At 52.4% G+C, this 19,200-nt stretch overlaps 5 protein-coding genes across 5 annotated transcripts; 2 read left to right on the top strand and 3 right to left on the bottom strand.

The window, feature by feature from the left end:
- Positions 1 to 2,883: 2,883 nt before the first annotated feature.
- On the top strand, positions 2,884 to 5,148 carry L3040_004984 (uncharacterized protein; the record flags this gene model as incomplete). The annotated part of the gene is made up of 6 exons (XM_007297346.2): positions 2,884 to 3,175; positions 3,232 to 3,439; positions 3,491 to 3,950; positions 4,005 to 4,011; positions 4,136 to 4,928; positions 5,118 to 5,148. 6 exons carry the CDS (start codon positions 2,884 to 2,886, stop codon positions 5,146 to 5,148), a joined length of 1,791 nt encoding a protein of 596 aa, XP_007297408.2.
- Positions 5,149 to 6,974: 1,826 nt separating this feature from the next.
- L3040_004983 (uncharacterized protein) lies at positions 6,975 to 8,759 on the bottom strand (the record flags this gene model as incomplete). Its single annotated transcript, XM_007288700.2, has 4 exons — positions 6,975 to 7,488; positions 7,539 to 8,203; positions 8,250 to 8,590; positions 8,639 to 8,759. 4 exons carry the CDS (start codon positions 8,757 to 8,759, stop codon positions 6,975 to 6,977), a joined length of 1,641 nt encoding a protein of 546 aa, XP_007288762.2.
- A 277-nt stretch (positions 8,760 to 9,036) lies between these two features.
- L3040_004982 (uncharacterized protein) lies at positions 9,037 to 9,692 on the top strand (the record flags this gene model as incomplete). Its single annotated transcript, XM_007288699.2, has 3 exons — positions 9,037 to 9,144; positions 9,206 to 9,414; positions 9,470 to 9,692. 3 exons carry the CDS (start codon positions 9,037 to 9,039, stop codon positions 9,690 to 9,692), a joined length of 540 nt encoding a protein of 179 aa, XP_007288761.2.
- A 2,180-nt stretch (positions 9,693 to 11,872) lies between these two features.
- On the bottom strand, positions 11,873 to 13,941 carry L3040_004981 (uncharacterized protein; the record flags this gene model as incomplete). Its single annotated transcript, XM_007288698.2, has 6 exons — positions 11,873 to 12,321; positions 12,427 to 13,029; positions 13,100 to 13,168; positions 13,232 to 13,328; positions 13,386 to 13,502; positions 13,582 to 13,941. 6 exons carry the CDS (start codon positions 13,939 to 13,941, stop codon positions 11,873 to 11,875), a joined length of 1,695 nt encoding a protein of 564 aa, XP_007288760.2.
- A 1,543-nt stretch (positions 13,942 to 15,484) lies between these two features.
- On the bottom strand, positions 15,485 to 18,563 carry L3040_004980 (uncharacterized protein; the record flags this gene model as incomplete). Its single annotated transcript, XM_007288697.2, has 3 exons — positions 15,485 to 17,845; positions 17,920 to 18,143; positions 18,197 to 18,563. The coding sequence occupies 3 exons, from the start codon at positions 18,561 to 18,563 to the stop codon at positions 15,485 to 15,487; spliced, it is 2,952 nt and encodes a 983-aa protein (XP_007288759.2).
- Positions 18,564 to 19,200: the final 637 nt, after the last annotated feature.

The raw sequence follows: 19,200 nt of genomic DNA, 5'->3' as shown, positions 1-19,200 counted from the left end.
CTGTTATTAGGGATAGAATGTTAGAGAGACAGTTGCTTGTTTCGTAATTCCTTACAAAAGCGCGACTGCATTCTTTTTACTACCCTAAATATAATTATTCTCTATACTAAGTATAATTTTAAAAGTCTAGCGCCGTGAGCCAAGTTGAATTCAGCATTGGCCAGGGAGAAAAGATATATACAGGGTAGTAAATAATTGCAGATTGATATCAAATCGAACATATGATCGAACGGCTTATTTCAATCTGCCGGCATGGTTTCAGCCCTATATACATGTGTGTCTTGGTAGGTACGAAGTAGGGCTTTTTGGTATATCTCACATCACTTGACTTCATGCATGTTAATTTTTTTTTTTTTTTTTTTTTTTTTTTTTTTTTTTTTTTTTTTTTTTTTTTTTTTTTTTGAATCTTTACAGGATGGCAAAGCATTCGTGGTGGTTGATTTATCAAAATGGCAGTGCCCCTCCCCTTGGCGGAACGCCTAGACCACAACCTAGCGTGTGAACCGAATAATAAAAGAACACTACGCTGGATGGATTTTTCCAAAATTCTGCACATGAAGCAGCAGCTGCTGCCATAATTGCAGGGACGGGGTTGATCAGCCAGCCCAAATAAGCCTCCCTTGTCGGTCCACACTAAGCGATATTACCCGAAGCCCTAGTTGCACAAATTTTGAATGCCGATATATTACCAGTGCAGACGAAGTCGACCATGGATTAAATCAGCAATGATTCAGGTGCATTGGTCTAGCGGTATGATTCTCGCTTAGGGTCCACCCTAATCACTGTATGCGAGAGGTCCCCGGTTCAATCCCGGGATGCGCCCATCCTCACCAAGTAAGCTATTTGCACTAGCACGGCTCTGTCTTTTTTTTTCGTGAAGTTATTTTTGGGTTAATACCTACCGCCCTTCTTCTTGGTCGAGTCTCGTTTTACGTAGTCTACATAGGCAGTAAATCGCTTGTCAGGATTGAGGTTATCCATCCACCCTTTTAATGAGTGGGATGACATCTGAGAAGGCACAGCTTGCTTGGGTTGTACGCCGAATCCCTTCTTCCATTGAAGCAGATGTTTCTGACTTTTGAGCAGTGAAGCTCCAACCAAATCAGTGTGGATTTGAGAGCTCGATAGCTTACTCGTAACATTCTGATGATTTGATTAGGAAGTAGCTTTTTATTTCCAAATCAAATTTGGCCACGGAGATGGATGAGTGATTTTGCTTCGCTTAGATCTCTCTACCTGGTCTTTGATACTTCGTACATGGGATTGATTATTGGATCTATGAAGTCGAAGAAGGCTTCTTGGGACGAAGGCAAGTTCGGATTACCTAATTAGTCGGACCCTTCTTTATCGAGAGTATACCGGTACACAAGCAATACCTATACAACCTAGCAGCCGGAGCCCTCCTCAAAACAGATTATCCGAGATGCCCAGGTCTTAAAAAACGACCCTGGCCTTTTCACTTCTTCGGCGTATGCTTAATCAAGCACGGTTCCGAAATGACTCTCCATTCCGAAGGAAAATGCACTTCTTTCCCGTCAAAAAGTCGGGTATGAGAATACTGCAGGGACTGGGTGGATATGTAATCAGATTTCAATACAGGTTCGAAAAATTGCCGAGAGATCCCCGGAACAGGTTCGCTGTAACGTTGAGTCGTGTAATAACGGCTTCCATCGAACAGATGTCTCCCTGCGAGGTACGCTTTTCGGGGTCTCGCGGCCTAAAAGCCGCAGGTGCATTCACCAGAGTCCCCTGTTACATACAACTGCTCATAATCCATAGTTTTCAGCCATCCGGGCGCTTTCGATGCTTGCATCCATGTCAAACTTCGAAGTTCTTCGGGAAGCACCGACCGACGCCTGCTCCCCCACACTCCCACGCTACCGAGCGGGACGAGAAGAAGCCATACGGACGTCTGTGGCGTACCTCCTCATCTACAGAGTATCTCACGCGGCTGCATACACGATGTAGTTGCCGCTATTGGTGGCCAACTAGCCAAAGATCCTCGAATTGAAAAAAAAAACCGCCAGTGAGACTCGCGCCACGGGGTGTCAGGGTGGTACAGGCACCAAATGAGGTCATGCATTCTCAAGATCTGTCTTCCCGGTCTGCATTCCATACTCGCCCTTCTGATTCAAATTTACTTGAAACAGCCGCCTCTCTCGGTCTGCATCTCCTTGACAGAGCCTTTGTTTACCAGGTGTTTTTGTGGGCATTACATCATATATATCAGTGGAGTAGAAAAGTTGGAGTTGGACCTCGGCTAAGAGAGTTGGCAGAGAAGCGAAGAACAACAAAGCGATACGAAGCCCCTTCTCAAAGACGCCTTCCCCCCCCCCCCTCCTCTTGACGAATCACCGCATAGTGCGCTATCAAGATTCTTGCCACGCCTTATCTTGGTAGGAGAAATAATGCTTGTTCAAAATACCCCGGGCATAAGCTTTGACGACGATTCAAGCTATTCGGTCGGAACTGCCGCCGCTCGATGCGATATCGTTCAAAGGGATCGGCGGTTGACCGTCACTCGACGCTCGTTATCTAGATCAGCGGTAGCTATGATCCATAAGCTTCCTTGGCCAATTGTACGGCTTCGTATTGGCTTCTTCGAGGGGGCTGCAATTGTGACAATAGCACTATAGTCTCACCGCGGTCTCATCCGCCTTCTAAGGAAGGAGGGCCTCTGGTAGGTCAGAAAGCGCAAAGGCGTCGGTCCATATCTGCAGCCCACTCGGAAAAAGCCTCCTTGTCATGCCAGTACTTCCGATAAGAACAAAGCCTTGCGGCTTTCTGGGCCGATTTATATATCATCATCGCCTTCGCCCTTTGACACTTCTAGAGCGTATGTGTACATTCGGCGCCACGAATTGACCCTTTATATTCGCGATAATGGATAGATCTGAGGATGTCGAGAAGGCTATCTACGATAACGACAAATACTCAGGCGAGACCTCTCCGTCTCAGCCAGGATACGAGCATGGAGACGTTAAAGAGCATCACGAGAGCTTCTTCTCGGCATTCGCCGTGAATAGCTTCAAGCGCAATCACAATGCTCGAGTGGTCACAGAAGCAACGGACTCGGAGGGTCGTCCACTCCCAGACCAGCCGCCGGCCGAGCCCGCGCTGGCCATGAAGTTGAAGGGAAGGCATCTACAAATGATTGCCATCGGAGGCGCCATCGGTAACGATCTGTCTCGTCAAGCTCGAACACGCAGAAAACTAAGGGGAAATTCTCAGGTACCGGCCTCTTCGTCGGTTCAGGCTCGGCTCTCGCAACCGGCGGTCCAGCATCGCTCATCATAGCATATGGCTTGATCGGTATCATGGTTTACTGCACGGTCCACGCGCTCGGTGAGCTGGCTGTGGCATTTCCCATCGCCGGAGCATTTTCGGTATACTCGAGTCGATTCATCGACCCCGCTTGGGGTTTTGCTATGGGATGGAAGTAAGTGACGAGACCTGCACGCCCACCGAGAGACCGTCTAACTCTTCTCAGCTACGCAACGAACTGGCTCGTCACGCTTCCCCTCGAGCTGACCGCAGCGTCCATCACCGTCTCGTACTGGCCTGGCGCGAAAGATATCAACCCGGCGGCATTCGTGGTTATCTTCTGGATCGTCGTGGTGACCATCAACCTCTTTGGCGTGCGCGGCTATGGAGAAGCAGAATTCGTGTTTTCGATCGTCAAAGTCATTGCGGTGGTTGGATTCATCCTTCTCGGGATCATCATTGCTGCCGGAGGGGTACCCGGAAGTCCGCAGGGGTATCTGGGCGCTGGGTACTGGTATAATCCAGGTGCCTTCAACCATGGATTCAAGGGTCTCTGCTCTGTGTTTGTCACGGCCGCCTTCTCCTTTGGCGGGACAGAGATGGTGGGATTGACTGCGGCTGAGACGGAGAATCCCAGAAAGTCATTGCCATCGGCTGTGAAGCAAGTATTCTGGCGTATCACTTTGGTTAGTTGCCTTCATCTTCACCTGAGGAGGGTATTTCAACTAACAGATTTCTAGTTCTATAGTAAGTTGGTCCGGCCATGGCCATTCATTCGCTGCTCTTCCAAATGTCTCATGGCAGTATATTATTGAGCAAAAATTGCCTGAGACACCCAGAGCGGGACATATGCTGACTTCCCGATTTCCAGTGGTGTCGCTCACCATCGTAGGGTGTCTCGTCCCATACACCGATCCCGAGCTTCTCAACGGTACCGGCAGCCAGGACGCCAACGCATCACCCTTCGTTATCGCCGTCAAAAACGCCGGAATATCAGTGGTGCCATCGATCATGAACGTCGTCATTCTCATCGCCGTGCTGAGCGTCGGAAACTCCTCTGTATACGGCTCCTCGAGAACCCTGGCCGCTCTCGCCGACCGCGGCCAAGCGCCCAAGATCCTCGGATACATCGACAACAGCGGGCGTCCCCTCGTCTCCATCCTACTGGCTTCATTCATCGGCCTCTTCGGCTTCATCGTCGCCGCCGGCACCGAGGTCCGCGTGCAAGCCTTCAACTGGATGCTCGCCATCTCGGGCCTGAGCTCGATCTTCACGTGGATGTCCATCTGCGCGTGCCACATCCGCTTCCGCCACGCGTGGAAGTACAACGGCCACACGCTCGATGAGCTCGCCTTCACCTCGCAGCCGGGCTACTACGGCTCATGGATCGGCGTCATCATGAACGGGCTGATCCTCGTCGCGCAGTTCTGGACCGCCGTGTGGCCCGTCGGCTACGCGGCCGAGACGCCGGCCGAGATCGCCAAGGGCTTCTTCCAGGCCTACCTGGCCATGCCCATCGTCATCCTGTTCTACGTCGGCTTCAAGGTGATCAAGAAGACGAAGTTCAAGCGGCTGAAGGATATCGATGTCACGAGTGGGAGGAGAGAGATGAACCTGCCGGCCATCTTGGCGGAAGAGAGAGCCGAGCAGGCAACGTGGCCGTGGTACGTCAACTCTCCTCAAGCTTCTTTCTGGTTCTTGGTTTCTTTCTGGCCACTCATAGTTTGTTCCGAGAGTGTTGACTCCCATCCCAACCCGACCCTTTACTCCTTCCACCTCCATCCATCCACCCCCCACAACATCAAGTATCCTGAACGAGGCATACATACTAAACTAACTCCGCGATCCTCCAGGTACAAAAGGTGGTGGAACATCGCCTTCTAGATCATCGGACTCGATTAGAGACCTGCTTTTATTGGAGCAACCGTCCCCCCCCCTCCTCTCTTTCAAGTACAAGCGGGCTAGGTTTTCCGTGTAGCGACCGGCGCAGCGAGTTAAAGACCTGGGCTCCCTCGAAAGAAGAAATCGCGCGAAACGTTCATGTGTGGCTTGTTCAAGGTGTTGGAATAGTCGGCCATATGTATATACCACATGTTCATATTTTATCTCATTTGATATACCGGACCGAGCGGTGAGGATGCGAGGTGAGGATGAGAGAGAGTGGTCGGCGGCTCTTTATGTACTCTCGGCATTATTTATTCCCATTTTCTCTTTTTTTTTATAATATCGTACCTGTATTTCGTAACAGAGGCTTGGCGAGGCGATGCGAGGCCGCAGGGTAGATAGATAGATAGATAGTAGTAGATAGATGTGATTGATGTAATATATCGGCGGTGATGAATGATTGATTCCGGGAAGGGTTGGGAAGCTAGCAGCTGACTTGGGAGTTGGTTCTTGCTACCTCACGCTTACTTCGTGGGCTGTCCAGCTACTATGATCTGTAATTCGAGATTTCCTTCTTGTATAGCAAGTTGGGAATATCTTTCCTTTTTCTCTCTCCTTTTTTTTTTTTCCTTTTCCTCTCTCTCTCTCTCTCTCTCTCTTCTTTTTTTCTTTTTTTTGAAGGGGGGGGAAGGGTGGGGGTCGGCCAACCGACAATCACATCTGTCGTTCGCCTAGGTACCGACCGATCGGTACCGGTACCGGTACTTACTTACTTGGATGAACTTTGGCGACGAGATGAGACGAGGCGAGATGAGACGAGACGCGCCGATCGAGTAAGCGAGCAAGCGAGCAAGCAGGCAGGCATGGCCGAGAACTACCTACTACTTAGTTGCTTACTTACTTACTTACTTACAGCTGCTGCTGCGAAATCCTCTCTCCCTCTCTCGAGCCTTTCCGAAAAAAAAAAAAAAAAAAAAAAAAAAAAAAAAAAAAAGAAAAAAAGAAAAAAAGAAAAAAAGAAAAAAAAAAAAAAAGTATATATATATAATATATAATATATATAATATATAAAGAAAAGAGGATCTTTTTCTCCAATCTTGACAGTGCAGTACTACAGTAGGTAGGTAGGTAGGTAGGTAGGCGTGTAGGCGTGTAGGACGGACGGGCTCCGAGATGGGATTCGTTGTGCCTGTACAGTGTATGTATGTGTGTATGCATGCATGTATGTATGTATGTATGTATGTATGTATGTATGTATGTATGTATGTATGTATGTATGTATGTATGCACACAAGCACACAAGCACCCCACCCGTTTCCAGATCCGATAAGTACCGTAGCAGAAACGTGAAAGGAGGCAGCGGTACATGGAGTGGCGGGCTGGCAGAGGGGAGGGATGAGGCTGATGCGGAGTACTGTGTATGGAGGAGTATGGCTGGGTCCGTTTCCAGGTATAGTGAGGGAGTGAGTGAGTGGGTGAGTGGGATGGCATGCTTGCGAGGATGGAAAGGGGGGAGGGGAGGGAGAAGAGAAGGGGCGAGGAGGAGCTGGAGGTGGATTTCAGATATGTGTGTGTGTATGTGTATATATGTGTAGTGGGTGGGTTTGGATGGGTCTGTATTCCCACTGTGGGAAAGCTAGGTACCTGTGCTGACTGATGTATCTTTGCCGGTTCACTGACCTGCTGGATCTGGAATGAGAAGGAGACGGGAGATGGGAGGAGAGGGATGGACGGTAGCTGCGAAATCTTGATACGGTTATCTGCGGACTGACGTCTACGCTCTATTCTCCCATCGTCAGCTCTCCTCTAGTGAACTAAGTGCCTTCTCAGTGGCTTAGGCCCTTCGCCCTCGCGGCCTCGACCCATCGCCAGTAAGTGTCTGCAGATCGCATCCTCAACTTCTTCCCCCGCCAGATCATAGGGAGCATGCTAGCGTTGCAGACACCCGCCAGGACGGCAACCGTGATGAACGTATCCCTCTGCCCCTGCGCGTTGATCCACGGCGTGATTCCATAGTTGATCGCGAAACTCAGCGTGTTCCGGATGAGGATGATGGTAGTGATATGCTCGCCGCTGAGGTCTCGGTAGGCGGAGGTCGCATACTGGATGGCGGTCGAGAGACACAAGGTCGAGGAGATGGCGAGAACACACTGGGCGAGGACCATGCCGAACCAGTGGATGTCGGCGGCGCCTCCCAGACCCCAGAGCAGCATGGCGAACGGTACCGCGAGGAGCGAAGCGAGGAAGAGCCAGAGGATGTGTTCGGGCTCGGCGACACCTCTGTTGCGGCGGGCGAGGCGCACGACGAGCTGGGGTCCTGCAAATGTGACCCATAACGATCTGAGGAATGATGAGCATATGCTGCAAAGTGGGATCATGGACGGACTTACCCAAGCACCATGCCGACCACCGCTCCGAAATAAGCGAAGCCGACCTCGTTACTGTTGAACCCGTAGACCTTCGTGTAGGTCGGGCTGGCAGTGGCGTTCAAGATTCCCGGCCAGACCAGCGCGTTCGTCCCGTACATAAATCCTGCCCAAGTGATGACTGGGAATGTGAAGAACTTGAATGGGGCCCACATGATTTCCAGAACACGATTCGGGCGCTTCTTGTCGATCACACTCAGCTTTTGCCAGTAGGTCTTCCGTGGGTAGGCAGCCTGGCCCGCTTCCACAGCTGCATGGTCGGCCTTGAACGCGGGGGCCTTTTCTGATGAGGATTTCTCTGAAGGGGCTGTGGAATCAATCACCTCGCCGATGACAGCCGTGCTTGATACTGCGCTGGTGTCTAGACTCTGGAGTTTCCGATCGTAGTTGGTCTCCTCCATCAGGAAGAAGCAGTACACAAATGCCACACCCATGCCGATCGCACACCACCACAGCGTCCACTCCCAGCCCTGTCCAGTATTGATGAACGCCGCGAACACGGGGGCGAATTTGCCGGAGAAGGCGAGACTTAGGCCGTAAACTGCGAGAAAAAGGGGTCGCTCGTGAGAAAACCAGATATCGGTCATACTGATCTCGCACAGGGACTCGACAGGAGCGCCGAAGAATCCCTAGGGCTATAAGCTACGGACTGCTTGGAGTATGGGGAGTACGAACCTGGAGGATTTTGACCGCCAGGTAAGGACCGTTGGTGACGCAAAGAGGTGTGACGCCCATAAGAACGGTAGAAACTGCCATGGAAATGAGGTAGGCTGGCCGTTTCCCATATTGTAGTGCCAAAGCTTGCCACACAATACAACCCCAGCCGTAAAGCAGAAACATAGCGCCGGTGCCAGATACCAAATCACTGACTTTCAATTCTGTCGCCTTGGAGATCGGTGTCGTGACCGAGTAGACAGCGGACGATGGGAATACCATCATGACTGTGTATATAACCATACATGATGTGTGTAGCAGCTTTCGTCGCCTTGACCAGTTCAATGGGTCTTCGGGATCATCTTGACGGGACATTAATATTGCTCACGTGTGATGATGAGAAGAAGTACCTGATGGCACGGGAATTAGAACGATATCCTGGGCTGCTTCTGAATGCTTGACATGGAGTTCTCCCGTCGTATCAATCAGCTGAAGCGTGCCTGGCGCTGATCTATCTTCGATTGCAACCATACTGGCAAAGTTCAAGAAGTGAGGCTGAAGTCAAGAGGTTGCCGAGGGATAACCCAGGGCCTTATGTACAACGCTGGATCCATGCCACTTATGCTGACCCTCGACGGCGATAGATAACTCACAGATAGCTGCCGTCCGATGCCACGGGCAGATCTTGATAAGGTACTTGCCCGAAACCTGATCGAAAGTGGGGTGAAAGAAGCACATTTGAACGCCACGGAGTAACCCATGGCTCGGAAGGTTCTTAGCGATCGAAGTATCTACCAATCTTCGACCTATGCCTTTAAGTACAGGCCCACCAATCCTCTGCGATCTTGGAGCGGCTAGAGTTGGTGCCCAAAAGCACAGAGGTGACATTATGCCTGGACTTTACCGCGCCCCGGAGGTGATTTGGGCTAAGCTCTGGAATTGCCAAAACCGAGCTAACTCTTCTCTCATCTACTTAGACGTGGGACTTTCTCGAAGACGGCCATGTATTCTTCGCAAGCAAAAATCGAATGCTAGATGATGAACAGCACCTCGCAGAGATGGTTTCGCTCTTGGCGCCTCCGCCTCCAGAATTCTTGAAGCGGAGTGAAAAGTGCCGCCAATACTGGGACAGTGAAGGTATCGCACTAATATCCATGTTTCCCCCTGACTCGAAAAAGACAGTCTCGTTCTGCTCATATCACTCACTATACGGGTAACAAAACTGCTGAATGTGATTGTAGGAAATTGGAAAGGCTCTATCCTGATTCCGGAGCAATCTTTCGAAATCCGGGAGCGGTGCCTCGATGGGGAGGATCGGGCTCTCTTCTTACGGTTCTTGCGCAGGATGTTATGCTGGATACCAGAGGAGAGAGGCTCGCTGCAGAGGAGCTGGCTCTCGATGAGTTTTTGATGCAGCCACTGGTGGCCGCGGCATTGTCGGAAACATCAACCCAGCCGATATAGATCATCTTATGCCTGGCTTTTGGTAACGATACCAAGACGTATCCCGTTGATTTGTATCAAAATGTGCTTAGTAATTAATCAGCAGCCAGCCATCAATCCGCATTATGATTTTCCCCACTGCTACGCAGGCTTTCTTCCCCATTTTCTCCACTTTCCACTTTCGATTCTCTCAAACCCGATTTCAAAACACCAAACCCTCCCAAAAAAATAGTAATAATAAAGAAATAAAATAAAAATAAAAACCCATGGCAGAAGAGCTCCGTATTGCAATCCGACACAACCCACTCAGCGTCCCCAGCCCGCCAAGTCACCGAGCAGAGCACGCCGCGAATGCTCTCGCCCCCCCAGAAGCCATCACGCCGCTCCGACCCCGACCGGGATCTCATCCACTGCCCCTCAGACCCCGACAGCCAGCCAGCCCAGCGGCGAAGTCGGTTCAGATCCTGAGCGATAGTACTTCCAACGTTCGCCCATCCCCCGTCGGCCCGATCTTTGATCTTGCTCACGTCCCGAATAGGGTTCTGGCAGCTTAGTACTTCTACTACTCATCATGGCACAGCAAGTAAGTAAGCAACAAGGGTGACCAAACAAGCAACTAGCGCGATCAAGCTATTCCTTCTTAGTTACTACTAACTTCCTTCTTAACTCTCTTCTGACTTTCTTTCTTTCTGGCTGGCTGGCTGGCTGGCTGGCTGGCCCTGCTACTACCGGTATACCTACCTACCGTATGAGAAGATGGGTTCGACCGGTAAACGAGCAGGCAGGCAGCGCTTTCGCGCTACACGCCAGACGAACGCGAGGTACGTCCCTCCTCGACCGGTCTCCGTGGGGGAGCAAGGAGGAGGGGGAATTCCGCGCAGCAGCAGCACAGCAGCCAAAAAAACAAAAAAATCAAGAAGGACGGTTCCGCCGCTCGTTCGTTCGTTCGTTCGTTCGTTCGTTCGTTCGTTCGTTCGATCGATCGTCGCTCGGATCTCCGAGCGAGGACTGTTCGGACGCGGAAGATCGATGCTGATCGTTGATTCTTCTAACGTTGTACGCCGTCCGAGTTGTAGAAGCATAGCATAGCATAGCATATTTTCCTTGTGACCCGTCAGAGAGGAAAACGGACATGGATGGTACCGGTCGGTCGGTCGGTCTGGATTGTGACGTATCTATCATTCATTCATTCATCCATCCATTCATTCATTGAGGAGAGGAGTTGCTCCACCACCCCGGTCTGGAGTCGATGAGGGCTACTTAGATCACGACAATAGAGAATCATCTCGTAAACTCACTCAAGAATCCCGTATGGGTGTGGCCTGGGTGCTGGGTGCTGGGTGAACGCTGAGTAGCATCTTGCCCCTTCGTCTGCTTCTTCTTCTTCGAGCGAGCGCTGCTTTCTCTACGCGTGATCTCGATGGTAGCAGCTGTCGACGGTCTTCATTAGACCCCCATTTTTTTATTTTTATTTTTTTTTTTTTTTTCAACATCACGATAACCACCGGCATATATATATTTTATTTTCTTTTCCATCTCTTTTCCCGTTCTAGTTTTTCGAATTCTAAATAATCTGAAGATCGATCAACATCTTTGAAAAAATCCCAGACTGGTCTCAGAGAGCGAGAAGCCCGAATCCCGTACCGTCGAAGACGAGAGAGACTGAGATCCGAGCAAAATGGCATATCATATCATAGAGGTTTAAAAAAAAATTTAATTTTTGTTAATTGTTTTTTTTTTTTAATAACGCTGAGATACATCGTGGCAGCAACGCGTGCAGATAGATAGATGATGGGCTGGCTGGTTTCGTATTGATGCGCGATGCGGTGGGGGGAGAGATATATAAATACATGTACCAATGTAACCGCTTCCGTATTATCCCGTCGGTCGTATCTCGTACTCAGGTAGAGCCGCCCTTCCCTTCTCCCGGACCCTGCCGCTCAATTAAATGGAGGCGTCCAATAATAAATCTCCCGTAGAGTGAGTGTCTGATCTGGATCGACCTCCCTGACCCTGGGACGGCAAAAGGGTCTCCACGGCTCCGAATCTCGAATCTCGAGTCTCGAAACGAACATGGTGCAGTCGCGACTGGGAAGATCCCGCCTGAGGTACCGGTAGTGCGGAGTGCAGTTCGCCCGACTACCGGTAGCTATCCCTTTCGGCTATCCCTTTCGGCTATTCCCTTCGGCTATTCCCTTCGGCTAGCCCTCGGCTACCACCAAGGCATCCAGATCAATCTCCGCCCTCCTCCTCCGCAGGCAGATCTTCGCCGCCGGGTTCATCTTCATGGACGTCCCCCGCTCCCACCACGAGGCGCCGCACTCCACGTCGTCCAGCCGCAGGTCGTACTTCAGCAGCAGGTGCACCATCGCAATCTTGATCTCGTTGGCGGCGAAGAAGCGGCCGGGACAGGCATGCCTGCCGTGGCCGAAGGCCGTGTGGTCGTGACTCGTCGAGATGAGGTGGCACCGCTGCTCGTACCCGGGCACCTGGCGGCGCTTGACGAAGCGGAAGCCGTCGAAGGCCTCGGGGTCGTCGTAGTCGGAGGCGGACCACATGCGGTGCGAGGAGATGGCCATGCGCTCGCCCTTGTGCAGCTTGACGCCGTGGGGGAGCTCGACGTCGGCGGTCGCTTGGCGGTGCATCGAGGCTGTGGGTGGGTTGTTCTGTCAGTACATCTGTAGATATCTGTCTCATGTATGCTTGCTACACGTCGCGCGGCGAGGAGGGGCGGGCTCGAGGGTTGCGTGCTTACACATGCCTATCGGCTTCAGTCGCTGCGTCTCTTTCAGGAAGCTGTCCAAGATGCGGAGTTCGACGAGCGCGACTTTCTTCCAGCCGTGCTTCTGCAGGACCGCCACGGCTTCCGCTCGCAAGGGCTCGACCATCTCAGGGTGAGCTCCGAGATTGAGGACTGCCTGGCCGAGGAGGTCGCTCGTCGTGTGGATCGCGGCAACGGACAGTCCCAGCTGGACATCGGTATCGTCGTAGACTCGGCCCTTGGCGACAGTGCGGAACCACTCGATCGAGTCGTTGGGTAAGTTGGGCTCCCTCCCTTCGCGACGCGCGGCTGCGATTTCCCCCTCGCGTGCTGCAATAATCGGTGCCAGGATCCGGGCACCGGCTCTCCGATCTTCGCGGACCCTCCGGCAGATGGGCAATGTTCTCTCCGCCAGGTACCGCAAGGGGAGAGGAACCATCCGGCAGATGGCCATGGCGGTGAAACTGTTGATGGTGAAATCCTTCGTGATTCGGAGCCAGTCTTGGTTCTTGCTGAGTTCCTCTCCGGTGAAGATACGGGATGAGAGACGGGCGACCCAAGAGAGAACGTCGTCTCGGAGGTTTCGCACTTGCCATTCTAATAGTTTTTTTCTGCTGGTGAGCTTCATTTTCGCAAATCGTCTTTCAGTGATGAGGTGGTTAGTTACCCTCGGAATCGGCCCATGTGTCATCCAAGCAGCCCGCCATCTCGTCCGAGAGCGCAGTGGTGAATTTCGCTACAGAAAATACATGTTAGCAAACGGAGGGAGGAGGGGCTTTGGCTTGGTATCTCTCCTTACGTAGATTACGCGTCAGGCCCTTCATGACGGCTTCTTCGTAGAGACCCGGAGGCGGCGTGCGGAAGTTGCTGAAGGTTTCATATTTCGAAAGAGTATGCTGCAGAGACGGGCTGTCAGCTCACGCCGTGGGCAGCCAAGACACGGAATCATATACCTTCGTGTTATATTTCTGGAAATCCAAGTTGGGTTCACGATTCACAGCGTCGATATACTCAGGCGGGAGCATGACCACGGGGCCGCTGTCCGTCACGATGTTGAAAGGGCCAGAGAACTAAACGGGGAATCAGCCATCTGGACCCGAGCAAGGATTTTCTCTCGGAGAGAAACATGTGGTCTGTTGTATTCATTACCTTCTGGAAACCCTGGGCAATCAACGCCTTTGCATGGCTGCGGAATTCTCGCTTCGTGCGGAGGACGTCTGTCCAGCGCCGTCGTCCCTCTCCGCCGTTGACGAAAGGGAAATTCGAAGACTTCTTGAGGGGGAGGAACGATGTCAGATATAGATAGCATACGAGGCCAGCGAATGCCACCGACGCCGTCGTCCACGATGCCCTCATGGAAAACCCACGAGGGACGGCGATGATGCTCTCGGAGATATGAGCGGCATCTTGCAGGGAAAGAGCTCCGCGGCTGACGTTCGGCGTGATGTCGTGCGAGATGTTATGGAACACGGACTGGGAACTTATAACAAACATAGAAGGGGGATTCATAATGGATAACGTGTGCTTTCCTTCCAAATGCAGGTGGTGAATGTATTCTACTACTCATACTACTACGACGAACTCATGGGATTGCAAATGAATATATATATATGTAGATATACCTATATATAAGGTCATCATCCATTTCAAAGCCTTATCTGACTGACCCTTTCTACTCTCCTCGCTCCTCGTATCTCGCACCTCTTCGTTCCAGATATCACATCCTCCTCGCTTAGGAAAACAGACGGGTGGCGGCTTGTGGCTTGGGCTTGCGATTGGTACGGACGGCGTCTGATCTTTCGGCTCACTGTCTGACCAACTCCGTGACCGGTGTCAGACCCGTCCCGTCGCAAAGAAAGAACCGGAGCCAGGCGAGGAGACTTGGCGATCAGACTGACTCTATCTTTACCTCGTACTTCTCTTCTGGAACTCGGCAAAAGATGGGGAGAGCGAGATCGAAGGGTAGATCCATGTACCGATCATGGCTCATGAGTCGCCGCTCGGCTCGGGGATCGATCGAGCCTGAACTTTAACTAGGTATACGAAAGAAGCCTGCAAGACAAGATAAAACCAAGCCGCTCACTCCGCTTGTGAGGTCTGATATTGCCTGTTCCGTGATAGCCGCCGCCGGGCGACGACGATAGGTATTCGCCGCTCGTCGCACCTCGTTCATGGACAGGATTCGACTCCGTAGAAAAGAACAAAAAAGCTTTTTATTCGCCGCATATTTCCCCGGCCACTGGGTCCATCCCAGGACCACACCCCGATCCGAAGAAGACCGAGACGTACGGTACGGTACGGTACGGTACGGTGCGGTGCGGTACGGTATACGTACGTTACGTGAACTTCGTATTGTATTATCACTCTCGGATGTATCAAAATTTTAGATTACTATTGGTTGCATTGTTATTGTTATTGTTATTGTGGTTGTGGTTGTGGTCATTATTGATGATGACTGAATGACTGACTGACAGACTGACTTGAGGTGGGTGAGTGGTGCTTTGCTTATAGCGAGGCTCGAGGCTCGATACCTGATTAAGTATTGGGTGGCGACACGCGTCCGCCAGCGCCCCTTCACACAATCATAAACCCCTTTACTTTCTAGATCAAAAAGGATAGAGGATAGATGAAGGAGGAGGATGAGGGGGAGGAGGAGGAGGAGGAAGAGAAAAGGGTGATGGGGATCACAAGACATTGACCCTACTTTTTGCAGCCAGCGCAGGGGAATCTCGGTTCTTTTCAATCTTCATAGATTTATTACACACTAAAAAGTGACAGATACAAAGTGGAAGCCCAATCCCCATCCTATCCCTCCACTCCTCCAAACAGAGGGAAACAATGATTTCCTCTAAAAATAACCCCCCCTAGAATCAGTCCAACATATCAGAATCAATAGATACATTTCGGATTTAAAAACACATCCCACGTATATGTGACTTCCAAAACCCAAAGGCCGTCCTGGAAATATGAAGCCGTGTAAGATAGATGAACAAGAAATAACCTCTATTTTCTACCCCAAACGATGACAAAAGGAAAAAAAATATCATCTCATCTAATCGTCGTCCTCGGCTTCGGTGGCCTTGGGAGTGAGATGCCATCTGCTGCCACCAGTTAACTCGTCCTTCTCGTGGGCGACGGCGACCTTGCTCAGGTGAGACAGGATGTTCTCCATCTGGGTGTCGGCGCGGCTGCGCTTCGCACGGCCGAGGTTGTCCAACCAGGCCATGCGGTTCAGCAGGTGGTACACAATCGCAATGACAATGGAGACGAAGATGGAGTATCCCCAAATGATCACAACCGTGACGATTGAGGTGCGACCATCCGTGGACAAGAGCTTGTTCTTGGTAACAGGGTTGGAAGGCTCGCCCGCGCCGCCAGTCAACCATCCAAAGACAGCAAAGAGGGTAGATAGCACATCGACACCGAAGATTGCGCCGACGAGTTGCCACGAAGGCCAAGTCTCGCCTCCACGGGTGACGAAGATGAGCCAGTTCTCGGTGAGGGAGACTTCGAGGAAGAGTATACCTTGGATGGAACCGAAGTTGTTGATGATACCACCGTTGGGGACGAACAGTGCTCCACGGATCACCCAGGTGGCGAGAGCCAGCAGAACGCCGAGTACGACCGAGATGATCCAAATCTTGGGGAGTTGCCACTCGACGGGACGTTGCTCAAAGTGGGCGTTATCATAAGCGACGGCAATGGTGGCCAGATCAGCAAAGAGAGCGAGGAAGACAATGAGTTCGACTCGAATGGTCTCGTTAATAATGATCATAGAAGTGACGAGGTAGATTTCTAAGTGCAGGCAGAGCGCGATACGGTACTGGATGTAGGCCTTCATGCGCTGGAAGATTTGACGGGCGATCTTGATGGCAGAGACGATAGTGGAGAGACCAGGGGCGAGGAAGACGATGTCGGAGGCAGCTTGGGCGGCTTCAGTCGCACCTTCGACGGCGATACCACAGTCGGACTTCTTGAGGGATGGGGCGTCGTTGACTCCGTCCCCAGTCATGGCGGTCAAATGTCCACGTTGTTGCAACATCTCGACGACCTGGTACTTGTGTTCAGGGAAGACTTCAGCGAATCCATCGGCCTTCTCGACAAGGTCGTGCTGGGTGGTACCCGTGAGACCGCCGTGGATGAGACGCTCCGAATTGTAGACCTTGGTTCCGAGAGCGAGCATCTTGCAGGTCTCCTTAGCGATGGCGATGGCGTCACCAGTCAACATCTTGACGGAGAGACCGAGGACTTGGGCTTCAGCGATGGTGGAGGCGGTATCTTCACGGGGAGGGTCGAACATGGGAAGCATGCCCAACAGTTGCCATGGTCCGTCACCCTCCTGTACAGCAACACCGAGCGAGCGGAAACCACGGCGGGCGAACTCGGTAGTCTTCTCCTTGTACATGTTGGCGTCTTCAGGTGAGCATTCCGAGAGGTTCAGAATGGCCTTGGGGGCACCCTTGGCGCAAGTGTAACGGACACCATCCTTGATGACAATGGCTGTGATACGCTTGGAGACGGGGTCGAAGGGAGTGAATTTCTCTGTTCTCCAGCCTTGCGAGAGGATCTCCTTGGCTCTTGGGTAACGCTTGAGGGTCAGAATGGTAACCTTGTCGATGGGGTCGAGAGACTTGACGTTGTGGGAAGAAGCGAGGGCTGCGACGGCCATCATCCAGTTGACATCGACACCGTCAGCGACGAACGGCTCACGGATCGACAATTGGTTGGCGGTGAGCGTTCCGGTCTTGTCGGAGCAAAGAACATCGACACCGGCGAGCGACTCGATAGCGGTGAGCTTCTGCACGATAGCCTTCTCCTCAGCGAGATAAGCAGCACCGACCGCAAGCGTGGTGGTGGTGACGACAGGCAGACCGACAGGGACACCGACAATCAACAGGATCAGAGCGTAATGGAGCAGCGTGACGGAGGAGTCTTCAGGAGTGGCAATTTGCAAGTGACGGAAGAAACCTCCAATCCAGGCAGCGAGAATCCATCCGACGACCAAGACCAACAGCGACGTACCGATGGAGTTCATGATAGCCTTGAAGTGACCTTGATCCTTGGCGCCAGAGACCAGCGATGCAGTGCGACCGACGAAGGACATCTTGGCCGAGTGGGTGATGATGGCGTACGCCTTTCCACGCTTGCAGCCGGTAGTGTAGTAGATAACATCGGCGACGTACTTGTCGACAGCAAGGGACTCTCCGGTCATGGCAGATTGATCAATGGCGAGGAGGGCGTATCCCGAGCCGTGCTTGTGCTCCAGCTCGTCGTCGTCGTCGTTCTTCTCAACCGCCGACTCGCCGGCCTGGGCCTCGAGTTCGCGGAGGTACTCCTGGTAACCGTTGGGGTTGTCGTAGGCAGAGATGATGCGGGCGTCACCAGGAACAACTTGTCCATCCTCGATGATGATCTGCATGTGAATTGTGTCAGAAAGTAGATCGTGAGGGGGGCCAAGGCGTTCCCGAGAATCAATTGTGGACTCACGATGTCACCGGGAACCAATTCGCGGGCCTTGATCTCCTCTTCCACACCATTGCGGACGACGGTCGTGCGCATGGCGATATCTCCCTTCAAACTGGCGACGACGTCGGCAGCTTGCTTCTCTTGGTACCAACCGACAACGGCATTAAGCATCAAGATACCGATAATGACACCGAAATCAATCCAGTCACGCAGGCCAGCTGCCAAGAGGACAGCGATTTCCATCACTGTGTAGTGTTAGCGGTGAATCTCTCGACCTTGCTGACATGGCAGTACGTACCGTAGAGAATGGGCCCGGTGAAGAAGCCGATGAACTTCTTCAGCATGTTCTCCTTCTCGGTGGTGAGCTCGTTGTAGCCGGTCTTCTTGCGACGCGCCTCGACCTCGGCGGTGGAGAGCCCTTGCTTCCAGTCGGTGGTCATCCACTCCTCCGGAGCATCGAAGCTGCCATCGCCGCCCAGTGTCTTCTGCTTGGCCCAGAACTTCCACCACGGCTTCGCAGGCACATCGTCGTAGATGGAGCCGGCGACCGAAGCCCGGCGGCCGTCACGGTAGTTAGAGATGTACTTGATCAGGTTGCCGTACTCGCCCAAGTCGGCGTTGTCGTTGGCACGGCCGTCGCGCTGCATGTCCTTCTCGGCGTCCATGATGAAAGTCGGTGCTATTATCGCAAGATAGGTTTTGCGGTGGTTGGGCTTTGATGAGAGAGGGGGGTGAGCTCTATTACACCAACGGACCACAGCAGGTTAATACGAGGGGAGGTGGGGGGGGAGAAGAGGGGGGGGGGAGAAGGAAGGGAGGATGAAAGGATGGAATGAGAGTAGTACGAAGAAGTCTGGAGAAGGTGGATGAAGGGCTCTTATTTAATGTAGGACTCGAAGAGAGTTGTCTAGCTAGGAGGATCATCGGCTAGCGACGTTTTGGGACTAGCGCCTCGTGGGGCTCGCGGTCACTTGGTTTTACCGTGAGAGTCGAGGAGTCAGTCGGTCGTGTGGGTAGAGTAGCGAGAACAGCTCGACCAAAGCCTGCGAGCCAGCGACCAGCAGCCCCAGCAGCCCCAGCAGCCCCAGCAGCCCCAACAGCACCAGCAGCACCAGCAGCAGCAGTGCAGCGACCACAGACCACCGACCACCGCCCACCGAACGACCGACCGGAGATGGCGCTCTGCCTGCGGGAGTCAGTTCAAGCAGCAGCTGCATGGGCCTGTTCCCTAACGGCATCACCTCCCGCTCGGACTCTTTGCCCTCGACGGGCATCTGCGTGACGGGTCCTGATGGATGGACC

The sequence above is a fragment of the Drepanopeziza brunnea genome (genome assembly GCF_022702325.1).
Source record: "Drepanopeziza brunnea f. sp. 'multigermtubi' strain 214-2 chromosome Unknown ctg7, whole genome shotgun sequence".
Classification (NCBI taxonomy): domain Eukaryota; kingdom Fungi; phylum Ascomycota; class Leotiomycetes; order Helotiales; family Drepanopezizaceae; genus Drepanopeziza; species Drepanopeziza brunnea.
This window is presented reverse-complemented; position numbering and strand designations above follow the sequence as displayed.